The sequence below is a fragment of the Anas acuta genome, chromosome 7 (genome assembly GCF_963932015.1).
Source record: "Anas acuta chromosome 7, bAnaAcu1.1, whole genome shotgun sequence".
NCBI lineage: Eukaryota > Metazoa > Chordata > Aves > Anseriformes > Anatidae > Anas > Anas acuta.
The window spans coordinates 17017454-17034886 of record NC_088985.1 but is presented as its reverse complement, the minus strand read 5'-3'; the positions used below and the strand labels follow the sequence as shown (position 1 = coordinate 17034886).

Here is a 17433-nt window from a genome sequence, read left to right as displayed (position 1 = left end):
AAAAAAAAAAAGGCAATTTTCAGGGATCAGATTGTATGTAGAATTGAGCCATGCTACCTACATAGAAATTCTTTCAGGACCTTTAAAAGTTTTTTTTTTACTCTTTAATTGGAGGCTCATACCAGTTGTCAGCATTGCCCTGTGTTTCCTGTACTGAATAAAAAGCAGTCTATTACTAAGTATCTTTCTGATTGAATTCCAGAGGTCGTGAGTGAGTAAAAGTTTCAACTTAATGTTGCTGAGCATTCTTTGCTAAGGTTAAAAAAAATAAATAAATAAAAGTTTTCTTAGCATTTGTTTTGCCCATTCTCACCTGCCATGCACATTTCCAGTTCTGAAGTGATGTTATCCTGCTACTATTTTAAAGTCACTGACCTTTCTGATGGCTCAATTTCCTATGCATCAGACAAAAAAAATACATTACAAAACAATTTTCAGGTAATGTTCTGTGAGTAACATTATCCTTGTCTTGAAAGCTGACTACTTACCATGAAATTTTCCTTACTGAACAGGGAGTTAAGATAAGGTTTATTTAGTACTTACTTCCACTGTTAAAATGAGTTGTGAGGGTAAGTGACTGTGTCAGTACCTAGTAATCAGTGTATCTCACTGGAAAAGACTTCTGTTGGCTTTTTGAAATTAGACCTTCTGCTATTGTAAGAGCTTCTTTTAAAATGTGGGGGAGGCTCTTCCCACAGCTTTGAAGGGATGACTGGAAAATGGGATGCTTTTACAGCAGTGTGCTCTAAGAGGAAGTTACCAGCTTTGGGAATGACTCTTCAGCAGCTAAATCAGATAAGAACATCCTACATCTGGATCTGGCCACAGCAGGTGATTTGTTTTCCATTACTGTATGCAGTGAAGAACTAGCGTAGCATAGAAATGAAGTGATCAGTGGGAATGAGGATATAGAGCTGCCTCTTGCTGCCTTGACTGAGGGACCATCACCAGTTTAACAACCCCGACATTTAGAAAGCCCCTCATACATTTATTCTTGGTACAATTATTATTATTATTATTATTATTATTATTATTATTATTAATAATTTATTTATTTCCTATTTCTATTATCTATTTCTATTTTCTATTGAAAATTTACCACAATCTTGAGGCAAAGTATGAAGTAATTGTCTAAGTGACAACCTGTAAGGGATTAAAAGAAGGAAGATGTGCATAACACCAGCAGTAGCACAGTTCCTGGGATCCTTCTGTGTAAAAAATAATAGTAATAATAATAACAATAATAACAACAATAACAACAATGATAATACCTGCTCTTTTGATGCTGTATTTGTTTCTGAAGTGCCTGGTGAAGTGAGAGCTGAAAGGTGGTTTTACAATTCTGTCACTACTGTGACTACTTAAATAATACTTTCTTACCACATGGATGTAAGGTAGGTTTACCTATGGGCTGCTGGCCAAGGCCAGGCAATGGATGCATGTCTGGACAGAACGTTGACAGCAAAGCTCTGTTGCTGCAGCTGGGAGCTACTGCAGTATAGGTGGGAATAGCTCTAAAGTCATCACTAGTACAAACCAGTAGGAATGAGTCTCCAACCACAGGTTCTCTGTGCCGTGCTGGGACCTGCAACCCTATAGATGCATGTGCAGAGAAAGACATCTTTAGTACACTGTTACTGCTGCAGAAAGAGCTTACAATTGTTATTAAAACAAACACCTCCCAGATATCAGCTGTAAGAGCTGGAGTAGGTTTTTCTTTTTTTTTTTACTTTACCATTTTAGCAGCTGACGGTCCATGACATCACTCCAAAGCATCACAAAGAAGAAAAATAAGTAGTACATTTATTGAATCCACTTACTACTACTTCTAGCTTTTATTCAGACACTTGTGCTCAGTTTCGAGAGCCAAGAATTTCTTCATTATCATTCAATGTGAATGATGCTGTACATGATCCAGTGCAGGAAGTTGGGCTCTTCTCTCCACCAGGAGTGAGAGAGGTGTTTCTAGTCTTTCTGTCCTGTTTTTTTTTTTTTTTTTTTTTTTTTTGGCTGCACAAAATAACCCTTTCCAAGGGCACATGAAATAAAATACTATATTGCATACTATATACATTTACATACAACGGTAAATGCACCATTCATTCAGAAATACACAATACCTAAGGCTCAATGGAAAAGCTTGGTTGAAGCAACTTCTCTCCCCCAACAGGAGAAAAGACGCTCACGACAGTTGTGGAAGTTCCCATGATCTGTGGTCGCATGGATCCTGCCCCCCCTCACACTGCAGCAATAGTTACGGGCCATCTGTGTCCAGAAAGGGGGGGACGATGGCCCATGTGACTTCAGAAGCCCACGGCTCAGCAACAGAAAACCTGTACAACCATGACGGAGGATTTCCTCTGAGAAAAATTATCTGGCAACTGCTGGAGGAGGCACAGCACCTTAGTGTACTTACTTGACTATGTGCAGAAGTAGTAATCTAAACAACGAGCCCCTTTTGGATAAAGGAAACCACTTAGAACTCTAAGCTTCCCCTTTATATCTGAATAGTACTTACTCTTGACTGTTTTTTGCATTTCTCCTTGGACTGTTGGACTGCTGGGGGACTAAACAGGTGTTAGCTATCAGCATACATGGTAGAGACCCTGGAGCTGTTGAAAAGACAAAAATGTTGCTTTTTTTTTTAAAGCTGATCAGACACAGGGAATTGAACAATCTGTTTCAGCCTTATTTAACAATACCTGAGCTTTGCCTCCCTTAGCTACTGTGCTCTGCTAACACAGGCCTCCAAAGTGCTCTAAAGGGGACTTACCATTCCTTCCATTACCTTCTGAAATGGCTAAAGTCCTTACAGAGAAATCTTTGCCACGTTGTAACATATGGCAACCTTTTCCCTAAGATAAGAAAATTCTGTGTCAGTATCTGCAGCTTTGCCTTATCTCCCACTGCCCATTGACCAGAGTCATTGGACATCGTATCATACCTGCAAGGCTGCAGATAAGGAGAGGCAATCTTATTTCTGTTACATCTGTCTCCAAAAAGGTGCAGTCCACAACACCCACACACAGTGGCACTGTAAGTAATAACTGTGGCCACTATCCTGGGGAGGAACAAGGTGTTCTTGTACCTTGCTGTTGCCAAACACACTGCTAGATAAAAACTGGGGTTCAAGGGACCAGATTCCCCTTTTATTAAGCTGCTCCTCTTTTCTCAGCAGCGGGCCCAATACCTTACCTCTTAAATCTTTTTTTTTTTTTTTTTCTGGACTCATAAGGGAAAGACATCAACCCTCCAGCTAGTGCCCATTTCATATACTGAGAAGAGTAATTTAAACATAAAATGTTAACTGCTCTCTCTCCTGCTTGAAGTAGGGCAGGCAACACAAATCCTTCCTGCAAGTAAGAGTCAGAGTGTAACACACCAATAATACCCAAGAATGAGATCTGTACTCCATGCCCCAGGGCAGTGTCAGAGGCAGCAGCCCCTCCCAATGGCAGGGAAAGGTTCCACGCACATGTTCTCTGCTACTGCTCATTTGTCCAGTTGTTCCGGCTTGACAAGAGATGGCGTCACAGCAGGTGTTGGAGCACCACACATCCCAATGGCACTGGGGACAAGGGAGTCCCCCTCAGCTCCAGCTGGAGTTCTGCAATTCCTCCCTCAGCCAGGTTGGAAGGGGCTGTCCAAGTCTGTTCATCAGCTTGGATAATTCAATGTTGTGCTCCCGGTAGAAGTCTCTTAGGAACAGCCGTGACTGTGTGGAAAAGACAAACCAAATTAGCGTAAAAGAAAATATTACCCTGAGCACGTTTCTGTCCCTGTTCCACATGTCATTTCCTACCACTGATGGTAGGAAAATCCAGGTTTGTTTGCTCGTTGTGTTTCATGTTTCTCTATCTCTTGCCACCAATAAATTTGAGACAGTTACTCACCGAGGAATCCATATCAGGGTATTTTCTTCCTTTACTCTTTCCTAGGCATTTAGTCTTTCCTCCATCTAGCAGCTGGCACCAAAATCCTTTTGCTTCATCAAATCTGAAAAGGACACTTGTGTTTAGAAGATACAGCCACACGCTCAATTAGTATCAGCAGAAATTAAATAACTCCACAGCTATTTTGCATTTCAATGCTTTTTTTTTTTTGTTTTTGTGCTATTCAGTTGTTGTTCTTGTTGTTTTTAGCACTTCACTACTGTGACAAGAAAACCTTTACAACCACAATTGGTTCAGCTTTATGCAAATTTGAGAGATAACTTAGTGTTACTACATTTGTCTGTCAAGCTTTGGTGAAAAAAAATAATCAATGCTTTAATGTATATAAAATTCTTTTAAAACTTCTCTTTAGTTGAGAGGTGTTAGACGATCCCCCTGTGTGTTTGAAGCCTCAGTGCTTCTTCTCTTGCTAAAACACAGGTATAAGGCAATGCTGGGAAGCATTGTCAGGTCTATACTGTCCCTCAATCAACCTAAGGTGAGCTTGAGGGTTGAACAAGTACCAAACTCTGAGGCAAGCTGACCAACACCGCTTCTTTTCTGACCCAGGGTGAAGGGGAGGGGAATCGTAACAGTCAGTATCACTACTGTAAGTAGTCCATTTACTATCATGACATGTGCTTCAGCAAGTAAGGCTTTCAAGTAATCTGGTATTTCCTTAAATGTGCACACACCCCTTTAGAAAAGGAGGAGAGGGCCTGAATTGGTACTGCTATCTTTACCATTGAAGGAAGGACAACTGCAGTGTGCCTACACACACCGACACACCTACCACCCTCAGCTAGCATAGGCTGAGGTAGCAGAGAAGATGCAAAAACAGGTTTCAGCTGCAGAGAGCAATATTACATGATTCAAGATTGCCGGCAGGCTTACAGAGTTTCTACTGATATTGCTACAGTTCACCTTGAGCTAGGACTTATTTAATCTGTTCAGATTAATTGCACTTACACTGTGGACAACATCACAGTAATGGCTGAGTAACATCCTTCAACTTAGCAGCAGCAAGGTACTGCCTCTGCTAACTCTTCCTCAGACAGCTCTGGGCACCTGTCAAGTCCACGTCTTCTGTAATAATAAGCTCTTTACCTCGAAACTGTGTGATGGGTCCCTAATCTCCATCTAGGTGAATATAAGAGCAGCCTGTCACACATTTTTATCATACCTTTTTCTGCTTTCTGTCAGATTCAATGTGTAACACCAAGCATAAGGAGCTCTAGTAATTCCAGCACCTTTAGTGAAACCACAAAGACCAAATGGAAAACATCGTAATTACTGCTGTGAGCAGCTTCATGCTTCTCCATGACAGTGCCAAAAAACACCCCTCCCCTTTCATTTCTGGAAAGACTAAGTGATGATTTCAGTCTAGTATCTCATGCTATCCAAACACGACCATCTGAACCTAATTTTGGGGTTTAGACATAACTTCTGAAACCTCGGCAGGTCGTGCAGTCAGAGATGACATATTCTTCCAATCAAGTTAGTATCACACGTGGCTGAGAAAGCAGCTTCCCCCAAAACAACTCCCTACCTGAGGGCCTGGGTGTAGTTGAAGAGTGGTGTAACTCCCAAGAACTTCTGGATGTTGTCCATTACAGAGGCAGGGTTGTGTCTCAGCTCCTGACCATCCACAATGAGAATCTGAAATAAAAGCAGCCACTTTAACCTCTGGCAGCTTGTGCTGAGTGACAGTTGTGAGCTTTCTGGCTCTCAGAACTGCCCTGGGCCTTCACTCATGTGAGTAAAGGCTACTGACATCTGTCTATTCCAGAGCCACATGGGGGGATGTGGCCCAATGAACCCCAATAGGCTTTGCTTAATAAACTTGTCTTTGGTCAAACTCCCCTGGAACTGAGCACTGAGGCGCAGCAGTAGCATGATTTATAGATTGTCTCATGTATCCTTTTTTAGAAGTCAACCATTAGGCTAAGTATTCTTCTGTAACCTAAGATTGGTCTCCTGTTACATGTATGATAGACAATAATGAACACTTGTGCTAATAAATTACCTATTCCAAAGTACACAGCAGAAAAACAGTCCTATGAGCAGGAGACCCTGACAAATAGAAAGTACAAGGACGGTGTAACAATACAAAGGTACCACCACAAAGAGCAGCCATGCAATGTGATTTATTTCATTATTTTAAACAGTGACCACACCCGTTGGTTTCACTGGCTCTATCATTCCTCACAGGAATAGTAAAGCAATGAGATTCGAGCCCAAGAATGTGACGGTACATTTATGTAGGAACAGTTGATGTTTGTCTGCTCCAGCTCCACAGACATGGAGGAAAGCAGTAACTATGAAGGAGGCAGGCTGAGCTATTGGTTAAATTCCTAATTCTCACACACAGAAGGCATGGGTGGCAGTATTGATCACGCTGTCCTGAAGGAGTTCCTACTTGCTACTTCTCCTTGCAATGTGGCACCAGTGACTTGCTCTTTCTGCTAAATATTCCATGACAAATAGCTGGATTGCACCAGTCCTATTCTGACAGTAACCAGGGATATAGGTCTTGCTTTATTCTCCCTTCTCTCTTTTAGTCTTGGCAGATCTATCACATGCAGTTATTCTCTGCCAAAAGAGCAGCCTAAAGTGACTAATGGGCATTGTAACGCTGCTGGAGTACAGACTGTCTGAGCAGAACTGCAGTAACAGAAAGGAATTGAAAAAATATTTTCCGACTCACAATGTATTAGACAGCTTATAAATGTCTTGGGAATTTAGAGACAGAAATGGTCTGTAGTGTATATTAATTGACCTTTTGCAAATTTGTACACAAAACATAGAAACCTGACATGTCTGCAGTGAAATTTCCCCTCAGCAGACATCTAAAGACTTCACAACATGGAAACTACAAGACCAAGAGTCCAAGAGCCTCTCTTTAAAGCAAGGAAACCACAAGTGGATGAATACCCGCTGGGCCTGTAGAGGGTCCCAGGGCTGCAGGCTGCCTAGAAGAAAGGAAGGGAGTGCTGACACTGCTGTTTGTCCTGAACCTCTCAAGCCTGGGAGATCACAGAATTGCCTTGTACTCATTTATGTTTACAAATGCAGTAAAGTACAAAATTGAAGCATTCAAGTCTGATTTCTTACCAGCTCATAATAGGAAGAAGCAAGTGGTGGTTCTTGCTCCAAAAGACAAGACAGAATGTGAAATGAAAACAGAACATAAAGGGTTGTGGGTGAGGGAGTTGGGAGGAGAGAGAGGGGTTTGTTCCCAGCTCCCCAACAGTAAACCTCAAAAGGGCCCCAAGAGACCACTCCCTGCTTTGTCATCTCAGTTTCAGGCCAGCCAGCAGGGTTCATCCCCTGGGCCCAAGGGCTTTGCACGATCTCATCCAAACTCAGCAATGTCAAGGCATCATCAGTCTATTTCACCCTACTGCCAAACGTCCTACCTGCCCAGAGGGGTAGTACGTCAGCCAGCGCTCCAGGTGAGTTGAGTACCAGCCAGGGAGCAGGCATCGGCTCTGCAGGTTGCGCAGTTCCTGAGGGGCCTGGGATTTTGCAGAGATCACTTGGAAGAAGGTGTAATTGAGCGCCACAGGGTCATTGTGAGCACGCTGGTGCTGAAAAATACAAGCTGAATTAAGGAGCAGGAAAACAAAATTCTACCCTTCCTGCGCCAGCTTACACACCAATGCGCACACCCTTTGTACCTGACCCTGCAGGCAGCCTGCATCACCTCCCCTGGCCTGCCTGTGGAAATGGATCCATGGTTTTCTGCCCCACTGGAACATTTGTCTCACTCTCACCCAAAGAACAGTGTAGGAAAGTTACCTGGTACCATGAGTAGGCTCGGTCAGCAGGGTTGATCAGAACTGTAATGATTTTGGCTCGAGGAAGCAGGGCTGCACCGCGTTTTGGTACCACCTCTGTGTCAAAGTAATTGGCACTCTTCTCAAACATGAAGTCTGTGCTGGCATTGGAGGGGATGGGAAAGAATTCCATGTACCTGCCGAACAGACGGGACGCTGGTGAACAGCATGGCCTGGTAAAGACAAGGCACTGCAAGCTCTAGGAGAAAGATTCTGTTCACAAAAAAGGCCAGAACCAGCCACCTGCCCTGCCACTGACCGTTTGTTTAGACCTAAATCATTTGTCTCTTTGTACCTCTGTTCATAGCTGAGACACGGGGTCAAGAACTTTGCTGTGCCTCACAGAAGCCTGTAAAATCGGTAACACAGAAACTCTAAGACATTTGAATAATGGGAAGGGAGAGGGTAAAGAGGACAAGACACTGTAAATCACTGGAAGACTGCTCTGCTGGACTTTAGGCTTAAGAACTGAGATTGTATCCTAAACATAAACGTTGCCCTCTTGCATGAGGTGCTACATTCAGCTCAAGTTGGACGGCTTCTCCAGGGGACGCACATGAAAGCCCACGCTTTCTATGCCCATCTCTCAGCTAGCAGTACTGCTCTGCAGCACAGACTCACGGGAGCTTCACTCAAGTACCAAATACCTTCTGGTATCTTTTCACCAGTCCTCTAAGTGTACAGAGAGGCCACACAAGGTCCTGCATTGCGTGGGGAAGGAAATCCCATGGCAGAAATCTGACAGCTGTACCTCAGAGCCAGACACAGGGGAGTGGTGGCACAGTGCACCCAACTGTCATGCTTCAAGCAAGACGCACGGGCAGTATCTCTGCCCAGAAACAGAGTGGCATGATAGTGCCATTGTGGCTTTGTATCTCCCTACCAGGTGGAAACACTTTACCGTAACTGCACACTTGTACAGGTGGAGATCAGGGTATGCACATGGCCAAAGAGACACTGCCGTCAGCGTAAGAACCCAGGAAGAACTTTTCAGTGAGCACACTGCTGTCTGTTTTACGTGTCAAAGGAGAAGAAACCTCATGACAGCAGTGGGTTCAACAAAGAATAAATTTTTAAAGCTAAATCATGCCCTCAAGTATCTCCTGGTGAACAGTTACTAAGATCACAAACTACCTGTCCTGCTCCTGGGAGTAAACAGTTGGATGAGCAGGAAAACAATGTGCTGAGCAATAGCAATGAAAACAATTGGTCAGAAATGGAGAAGCTACTAACAAGTCTAAGGTGGACACAGAGACAGACTCAGGAAAAGATAACATGTGCAACTTATCACAGAAGAACTAATGTCAGGATTCTTACCAATCGATTCCTTTATGATAGTTGGGTCCATTGAAAAACTGGATCTCCTCAAAAGTGGATGGACTTGGGAAGTTACTGGTGACGGCTGGATGCAAGGTCAAGAAAAAGTGCACAGCTGTGGTGCCTGCAACAAGAACCAGTTAACGGGACCAGGGTCACACACAGTTGGCTGAATGAAAGGCTTTCTGTGCACAGAACAGTCCCAGATGGCCACGCTCCTGTTACACACAGCTAACACACCCCTCAGCACACGCAGGTTACAACAGCAGACACACCAAACACTTTGGGGCTGAGCATAGGTCAGAAGTTCAGTCCCAGACTTTAACTCATGCAGCTGGTTTAAATCACCTCCTCAGCACAGCAGCTGCCACCCATGGTGACTATATTGTGTTCTTGTCATGGCTGGGCTACTCCCATCCTTTTTTTCCCTGTTAGCACAGCCACACTGTCACGTGGCAGAACCCAGACCTGCTAAACAGACGTGACCTGGGCACTGCAGGACAACACCACACACTTGGGAAGGAGATGTACTAGAGGCATTAGTTTCCTCAGATGAGAATTCAGCCGGACGTACAGCTTGGCCTGCCTCTGCTGTGGATGTTTCCCTTAATCCAGCCTAGTCTAACAACCCGGCTCTGCACCCAGCTGTCGGGCTCCAGCAGGTCATTTTTTTTGGATGCCAGGGGAAGGTTTTCTTACTGTGCCACTGCAAGCAGCCTGGGCCACGACATAGGACCCGCACTGCACACACACCAGCAGAGCTTCACAGCGACACTGGCAGGAGACAGCAGTTTGGCTGGGAGAGCTTCCTGCCACAGGCAGGATCACCATTTGCTGCGCATGACTGGTGGCTGCTGTTTCAATGCACTACGGAGAAAGCCAAGGTTTGAAAACCTGGCTTTGGCTGAAGAGATCTTGCTGTCTTCAGACTAGAAGGGAGTCCTCAGGACAGTACGTACAGCTGCCAACCACGATGCCACAGCAGTTAAGAGCTGGTGACAGAGGTCAGACAAAAGAGGATCTCAGCCTCCTACTGGCAGTGACATGGAGCATGCAGTGCGCACAGAGATCTGTCGCAATAAAAGCACTAGGGGACATTCATCGTAACCTTTGCTAAGCGTGTGTTTAGTCCTGCTGACAGCTTGTGTCTTGTGAAAAACTAAGAAAGGTCATGGTTTCTCTGAGCTCGTGGGGAAAAGCCAAAACACAGCTCTGCAGGTAGGGCTTTTTCCTGCAAATCAGGACTGATCTGAGGAAACTGCCAACAAGCAAAGTGACAGACTTGCCAGATTTAGTTTAGAACAAATCTGACATTCTCTGAAATATCCTCTGTGGTCATTTGGCAGCTTGCACAAAGGGCAGCCATACAGATCTACAACAGAGATCCTTCCAGCTCTCCTCTCTAGAGGAATGAGATGAAAGTTGCAATCTACTTTTTAGATAAATTAGAAAGATAAACATTACCAGTTTTCTGAGGTCCCACGATGAGGAACTTGGGGAGTCGATCACATGTTTTCTCTTTGGACCAGATATCCTTGTGCCTCTTATCATCGCAGGGATTCTGCAGCATAAGAGATGGGATTAAGCATTACCACAGGAGCAAATGGAAAGGGGAGGAAAAGCTGGAAGGCCAGTCCTCCAGGGAAGATGCTATTAGCATATGAAGAACACTTCACAGCCACACTGCTGCTCTGCCAGGCATCAAGAAGAATTAGAGAAAACAGGAGGGAACATTTTCAAACTCCAAAGTGATACAGGAGCCAAAGTCCCCCTGAGAGTGTTAACCACAGGTCTTGCCCTACGCAGCCACACTGGGTGGGGCCCCCCCGATAGTACAGCTCAGCATCTGTGGAATTCTGGCAGACAGACAACTCTATCACCCTCAGCTAATTTCATCTGCTCATTACCATGCAGAGAGCTGCTGTGCTGGGATAAAATGGAATAAACATGTTTTTATTTAATGAACATGAATTCTGCGGTGTGAAATTACTTTACGATTAATCACATTAACATGCCTGCAAGCTTTTCCAGCAACAAACAGGGCTCCTTTCCTCATACACTTAACATTTCACAGCGCCTTGCTCTAATATAAGCCCTTTCATGATCCAAACTTCCACCAACCTCCTTCCAGTCACCTCCGACAGCCATCCTTGCCTCCAAGCTCACACTGTGACTGCGGCCTACCACCCCTGGTCCCCATCCCTTCCACTTTGCGATTTGCCCCCTGCAGCCTGAAGCCACAAAGGTTAAACCTAACGACTTCATGCATTACCACACTGTGCTCTGCAGCAGCAGTCTCTCTGCTGTAAGTGTGGGACACACCTCTTGGAAAACCACTAAGAGCGGTTAAAACTGCCTTCTCACCTGCCACAAGGGATTCTTCTCCTGGGGAAAGATTTCGAAGTACTTTTTTGCAAGTTGGACAGGGGGCAGTGTTTGCAGGCGAAGATTGGTCCAGCACTGCACAAACTTGACCAGGCTCTCAAAGGTGTACAGTCCCAGGCGGTCATTCCCATAGTTAGACAGGTGGGTCATGAAGATGCTGATCTGAAAAGAAGAAGGACATGGGATGCTGCTAAAGCAGGTAATGGTGCTGTTTCCTCCTGGCTTGTTTGTGCTGCCAGGAAGAGGCCGTTCGCACCTCAGGCTGCCCTGCCTGTCTGGGCTGACAAACAGCACTGCACGGCTGAAAAATTAAATATATTTTGTGTTTGCAAGGCAGCAGAAACTCAGGACAGAAGGAGGGACACGCACCTCTCAGTAACCTCTGGGAGTGGCGGCAGAGGTAAGCTCTGCCTGTGAGTCCCGAACAGTTTCAAAAGCCCCTTCAGGTGGCTCTGGGACATATTGGGGAACAGGGATTTGGCAGTGACTCTCTCTAGACAAAAACAGGAGCTTCCCCTTCTCTCTCCAAGGCACTGCCAGGGCAGCTGTAGCTGCAGCATCTGCTCCAACCAGCAGGGCAGCCGCTGGGAGCGGGGCAGCATGCTGCACACCAGGGCACAGGACAAGTTTTCACAGGAGTTATTGCAGGCCTGCAGCCTGTGCCTAGGGGAATACAGTGGATTTCTGTCAATTCAACCCAGCAGCACTTTGCCAGAAACGAGGCTAGAACCACACCAAGGCTAGAAGTCAGCAAAACAAAAGCAGCACATTAAGGCCAATGGAAGAATGATGTATGTGTGACAGAGCCCTCCGCATCCAGTGCCTGCTGCTGCAGGGAGGGGAGGGGACCTCAGTAATGGCACTGCTCAATCCTGGTGAGGCCAGCAGCCAACAAGAGGCTGTGTTGGCAGGGGGCAGGAATGGCCTTCCTTCTCCTAGTAGGGAAGAGCAAAAGGAGGAGGGGGGAGACAGATGGGTTTGGATGAAGAGGTTTGCTGGCACTCAGGAGGTCTGAATTCAGTTTTCTGCCCAGTGTCACCACGGGCTGTTACCAGTGCATCTCAGCTGGAGCTGCTGAGAGATAGTACCTCTGTGCCTGACCATCCCCAAGACACTGGAAATTAATTTAATCCTGTCCATGAAGGGATCACACATCAGGGTCTTTGCATATGCAACAGCAAATAGTGGTGGCACTCTGGGACACGCAGAAACTGAATGGAGTTAGAGAGTTAGCACATTTGTCTGCCTGTGAATTTTTCACTTCTGGTTTCCTACCAAGCTGACAGGGGCCCTGCCAGACAGGCTGTGGCACCCACACTTCAAAGAGCAGCGTGCACTTGGTGCTGTTGTGCAAAAAGGATGTGCTCAGTTAGACACAGCAAAGCACAGAAAGATCTGGGCTGTAGTACGGAGCACACTGGAAGGCAAAAGGATGCGTCTCCTGTTGTCTTTTGCCCATTTTTGAGAGACACCAGGAGGTGGTGTGATAGCAAAGGGTGCCTCATCCCCTGACATACTGGTGGAACATTTAGAGGAAAGGTTTGCTGCACGAAGTGCCTGACCCACTGCCATAATCCAAGCACTGCAGCAGGGAGGACACAGAGCACCATCAGGAACAATTTCAAGGTTTGCAGAATAAAAAGCTTGCATGGGACCAAGGTTAGCCACTATGTCTCAAGACTAATTGCATTCAGTAAGATCTTCATGCCATCTGTGTCTCACATAAGTAATGCTATCATCTGCAGACAGTCTCAAGCAACATGGCTCACAAGACAAGACCAACCAAAGAGACATTTCCCCAAGTGTGAAGTCACGTCCTGCGATACCTGTACACTGGTAGCCAAGGCCAGGCAGCTTGCTGTGCCTTGCCACAGCTATGGCTACCAAAACAGCTCTGCGCGTTCCTTCTGGTATAACCTACATTCACAATGGCATGCTTTCCTTTCTTTCACGCTGAGAAAAATTCAGAGGAAATGGTACAGAGAGCCTCAAATACAGAAAACAGGAGGGTAAGAGCATCCTTACAATACATAAAAGAAGCAGCTGTGGGCACAGCATTAACCTGCTGGGTGTGCAGTATGAGCAAAAGCCTTTGTGAGGATGATCAGAAAGACGCCCTTTGCTTCTGGGAAAGAGACTGGGCACAAGGCAGCCCGTCCACTGAACAACAACCATTCTTTTTACTGACACCAGACCGTATTCACTAGTCAGAAGATCAAACATCATCTGTTTGCACTGTGGAGTTAATTACATGCACACAGGCTTGGAGACTCCTGCATGTGTATATCCACTCAAAGAGAGCTGGAAGCACCAGAAAGGACTGAAAGAGACTGGTCCAAGTTTGCCATGGATCACTGCTGGGGCCGTGGGGTTAGCCAGCTTTCTATCAAGTCCGTGAGATGGCTCTATCAGTGAGGGAAGGAATGTGAGGGCCTGAGTCACTGTGCAAACACAAGCAATGAAGAGGAGTTTAGAGCACGATCCTCCACTGCTGACAGAGAGAGAAATGCTCCGCTGCCAAAAGGAAACGGAAATGTAAACATGGGAAACACAAGAAGGTGTCTGAAAGAGTTTTAAAAGTCACCCTGAAGAGCCAACAGTAACTCTGACAAATAAAGCTAATCCTGCACCAGAGCACAATCTTTCCAAACTTTACGATCATGGATCACTGCCAGCTGCCTCGATCATCGTATGCTTATCAGCAAAGTTTACCAGGTAGCTCTAGAAACTATGTTTCTACAAATTCCTTGGCACAGCCTCCTAGACCAGCAATGACCTCTTCATTAGTCTGGTAACTGGTTTTCCAAGAGAGACCTATGTCTCTTAAGTTTCACAGTGGTTATTTCTGCAGGCATTCTTTAAGATCTGACTATTATAAAGTGGGACAAGGTAGAATAAACCCTACATATGGAAACAGCAATCCAGAAAAGCAGGGGTTACAGAGAACAGATCAGTTTCTTTCTATCCGACCAATGATGTCAAAGATCACTCAATATGCACAGCCAAGATTAGGTTTTGCCTTACGACAGACTTTTATTAAGGAGGTTTCATTAACGAGGCGGATTTACTTGTTGTGTGTAAAGCTCGCAATTTTGTCTCTGGTGATGGAGACTGAAGGTTGGCTTCCAGAACGGGAAGTATAAACCCCTACGGTTTTGTGGCTAGGCTGTAGTAGACTCATACTTCCACAGATCATATACCAGGCCAGAGCTGGTATCATTCAGAGAAACGCAGGGCCTGTCTGTGAACTACAACCTGCGTGTGATGCACCCAGAATGTACTGCAAGGGCTTTTTCACTATCAGGGGTCTAGGATTAGAGAGGGACTGAGCTGTAGGAAAAAAAAAAAAAAAAATTAAAAAAAAATAAAAATAAAAATTAAGCTCATTACGGGACAAAGTTTGACTTCTGATTCACTGAGCTTCTGCAGCCCCAACCAAAGGTAACTAAAGCCACACATTCAACTCTGCAACCAGAGCCACTGATGTTACGTGACAAATCCCACAAAACAAGTACTCAGTGGCTGTGACCAGGGTGCGCACCTAGTCAGAAAGAACCTACTTTCTCTCAGATCTGCTTGCATGGTTTCTTACCCAAACTTGGTCAGCACTAGTGGAAAAGATACATAAAGGAGAAGAAAGAAGGTAGAAATTTGGAAGTTCCAAGAAAAACCATCAGGAATGGCTAGAGAGTTAGACATTCTAACATCACGATCTGAATCTGTCAGGGCAACGCCCATTCAGAAGACGAGATGACAATAGGTGCCAAATCAGATTTAATTAGAAACAAACTCAGGTGAAGAATTGAAAGTTACTGTACATATGATCAATCAAAAGGAGCAGCAAGTTTTCCTACTGCAGCCAGTAAGTGAGGGATTGCAATCTGTGGTTGGAGAGGGCTATGAAGCTTCATCTCCTAATTCTATCCATTCAGCATTTTTTAAAAATGGCTTTTTTTTTTTTTTTTTGTCTCTTGACACCTAGCACATGTTCCCAGCTTCAACGGGAAGTGAGAAATGCATGTGATTAGCCATCTGTGACTGAGAATTGGGAAGTGGCTGCAGTGTGTTGGGGTTACTACAGTAGTTTGGTGGTTTGATGGAAATGATTAGTATTAAAGGGGAAAGAGAAACAACTGCGTCAGACCCAGATCTCCCAAAACTGCCTTAGGGTGACAGCTACATCACAAAAAACAGCATCCAGAAATTGCTTCAATATACATTATGAAAGAAAGCGGAGAACATCCCATGACAAAAGCCCAGAGAAAGCACTTGTTCTGAACAAAAGACACCAAGGCACATCTCACCTCTGATTCATGAAGGTGCAGCGCCCTAGGTAACACCCACTCCATGTTGGGCCATGCTCACCACATCACCCTGGCTAGCTTCTATCTGAGGAGCGTTGTGCTTGTTGACGCCCAATACTGATGTTTCCTTGGCAGTGTGCAAAGCAAAGCAGTCTTAAGTAGCAAGTGCTTCCTTGGCCCTCTTTTTCACATCTCTTTACCAACACATTGGAGATACCCACAATGCAATAGGTTATTACACTGAATCCCCCAGAGGATTCAGTCCTTTCCCACATCATGTGCATTAACTGAGACACCCTTTCAGATGAGCTTACCGGGTTCAGGAGGACTGTCAGGAAGAGTTCACCACCACGAATGCTCTTGTCCAACTCCTTCGAGCCACCAGGATATTCATTATAGAAGATAGTGTGAGTAAAAAGACCGCAGGTCTGTCGAGGCAAAACCTGACAGAGAAAAAGAAAACGAGACTAGATGCAGATGCAGCAGAAATCCATGAATGTGTCAAAGCATCCCTCAATAGATCAATACAAAGAGTAAGGGATATAAGTAGCATAGGTTCAGCGGACTCTGATATTTCTTCCAGCCATTTACTCATCACAGTGCAAACGAGTCAGTTGAACCTCAATTTAGTCTCGTTGTGCTTCATTGTGCTCTCCGTTCAGTACTGACCTCTGAATTGCACTGATATACAAAAAACTGGCTTTAGCCAAGTTCCTTCACTTCACTCCATGATTTTGGAAACACGGGTGATACTGAGATTCATGTGTGTGGTGTAGGTTATCAGGAGAGTGTTCCTCAGGCAGGAATTCTGCCCTGCCCAGGAGCCCATGGGCTCCGCTTCCCCAGCTGTGCTCACCATGATTCCATTATGGATGAATCCACGCCGGTACCGGGCAGGTCGCAGGTGTGGGTATTCCTCTGTGCTCGTTACCTGGATGCTCCAAACAGATTTCCACGCCTCATAGAGTTGTGTGTGGACAGGATAAACCCCAGAATGATGTGGAGCTACAGCATAGCCCAAGTCTGTGGGAATCCCATGCTCCTGAAAGCAGAATATGCAACTTGATCATTCAATATTGAACTATCCTTACTAGGGGTCATACTTAGCAACAGCCTTCAAGTTGGAGCAAAGGGACAGAGTAGTAAGAAATCTCTCTGAATTAGGAAACATGAAACGCTTCTTGTACTTCTTGCATTATACATCTATAGAAATAGGAAGGGTGATTCCATATCAACAAGGACATTCAGCACTTGGAACAGCTGCTGCAAGAACAGTCTTGTAGCTTGCACGTGTGATAAGTCAGATTAATTCAAAGCCTCAGGTCAGGCTCCTTGGTTACTGAAGACAAACTAATCAATGCTGTTAAGTGACACAACTCACTCCCACAATGCCTAGACCTAAGTAAGTCACTAGAGGAGGAAATCAAAATTTCCTTAACTGTTATAGAAGGAAAGGAAGACAACAGCTGGGATCTGCCCTGAAGACAGCAATTCAAAGAGAAGCAGGCATGAAGTAAGAGGCTGCTCAGGCTGAAGGTATTGGGCCTGAAGCTATACTAAAATTACAGGAAATATCTGAATTTCATGGTTTTTAATTCCACTATGTGGTTCTGGTAACAATATGAATGATGACAGCTCTGCCCTCATGGTGTACAA

General features: G+C 45.1%; 1 protein-coding gene across 5 annotated transcripts in view; it reads right to left on the bottom strand.

Moving 5' to 3' along the window:
• Positions 1-1786: 1786 nt before the first annotated feature.
• Positions 1787-17433, bottom strand: part of NDST2 (N-deacetylase and N-sulfotransferase 2) — a 130250-nt gene continuing 114603 nt past the window's right edge. For all 5 annotated transcript variants that reach the window (XM_068689480.1, XM_068689479.1, XM_068689482.1 and 2 more), the window contains 10 exons: positions 16634-16819; positions 16092-16220; positions 11453-11635; positions 10553-10649; positions 9089-9212; positions 7734-7908; positions 7352-7522; positions 5482-5591; positions 3894-3996; positions 1787-3715 (listed from right to left, as the gene is read on the bottom strand). In XM_068689480.1, the coding sequence (XP_068545581.1) occupies positions 3590-3715; positions 3894-3996; positions 5482-5591; positions 7352-7522; positions 7734-7908; positions 9089-9212; positions 10553-10649; positions 11453-11635; positions 16092-16220; positions 16634-16819 (1404 nt within the window). In that variant the 3' untranslated portion in view covers positions 1787-3589. The remainder of the gene's footprint in view (positions 3716-3893; positions 3997-5481; positions 5592-7351; positions 7523-7733; positions 7909-9088; positions 9213-10552; positions 10650-11452; positions 11636-16091; positions 16221-16633; positions 16820-17433) is intronic.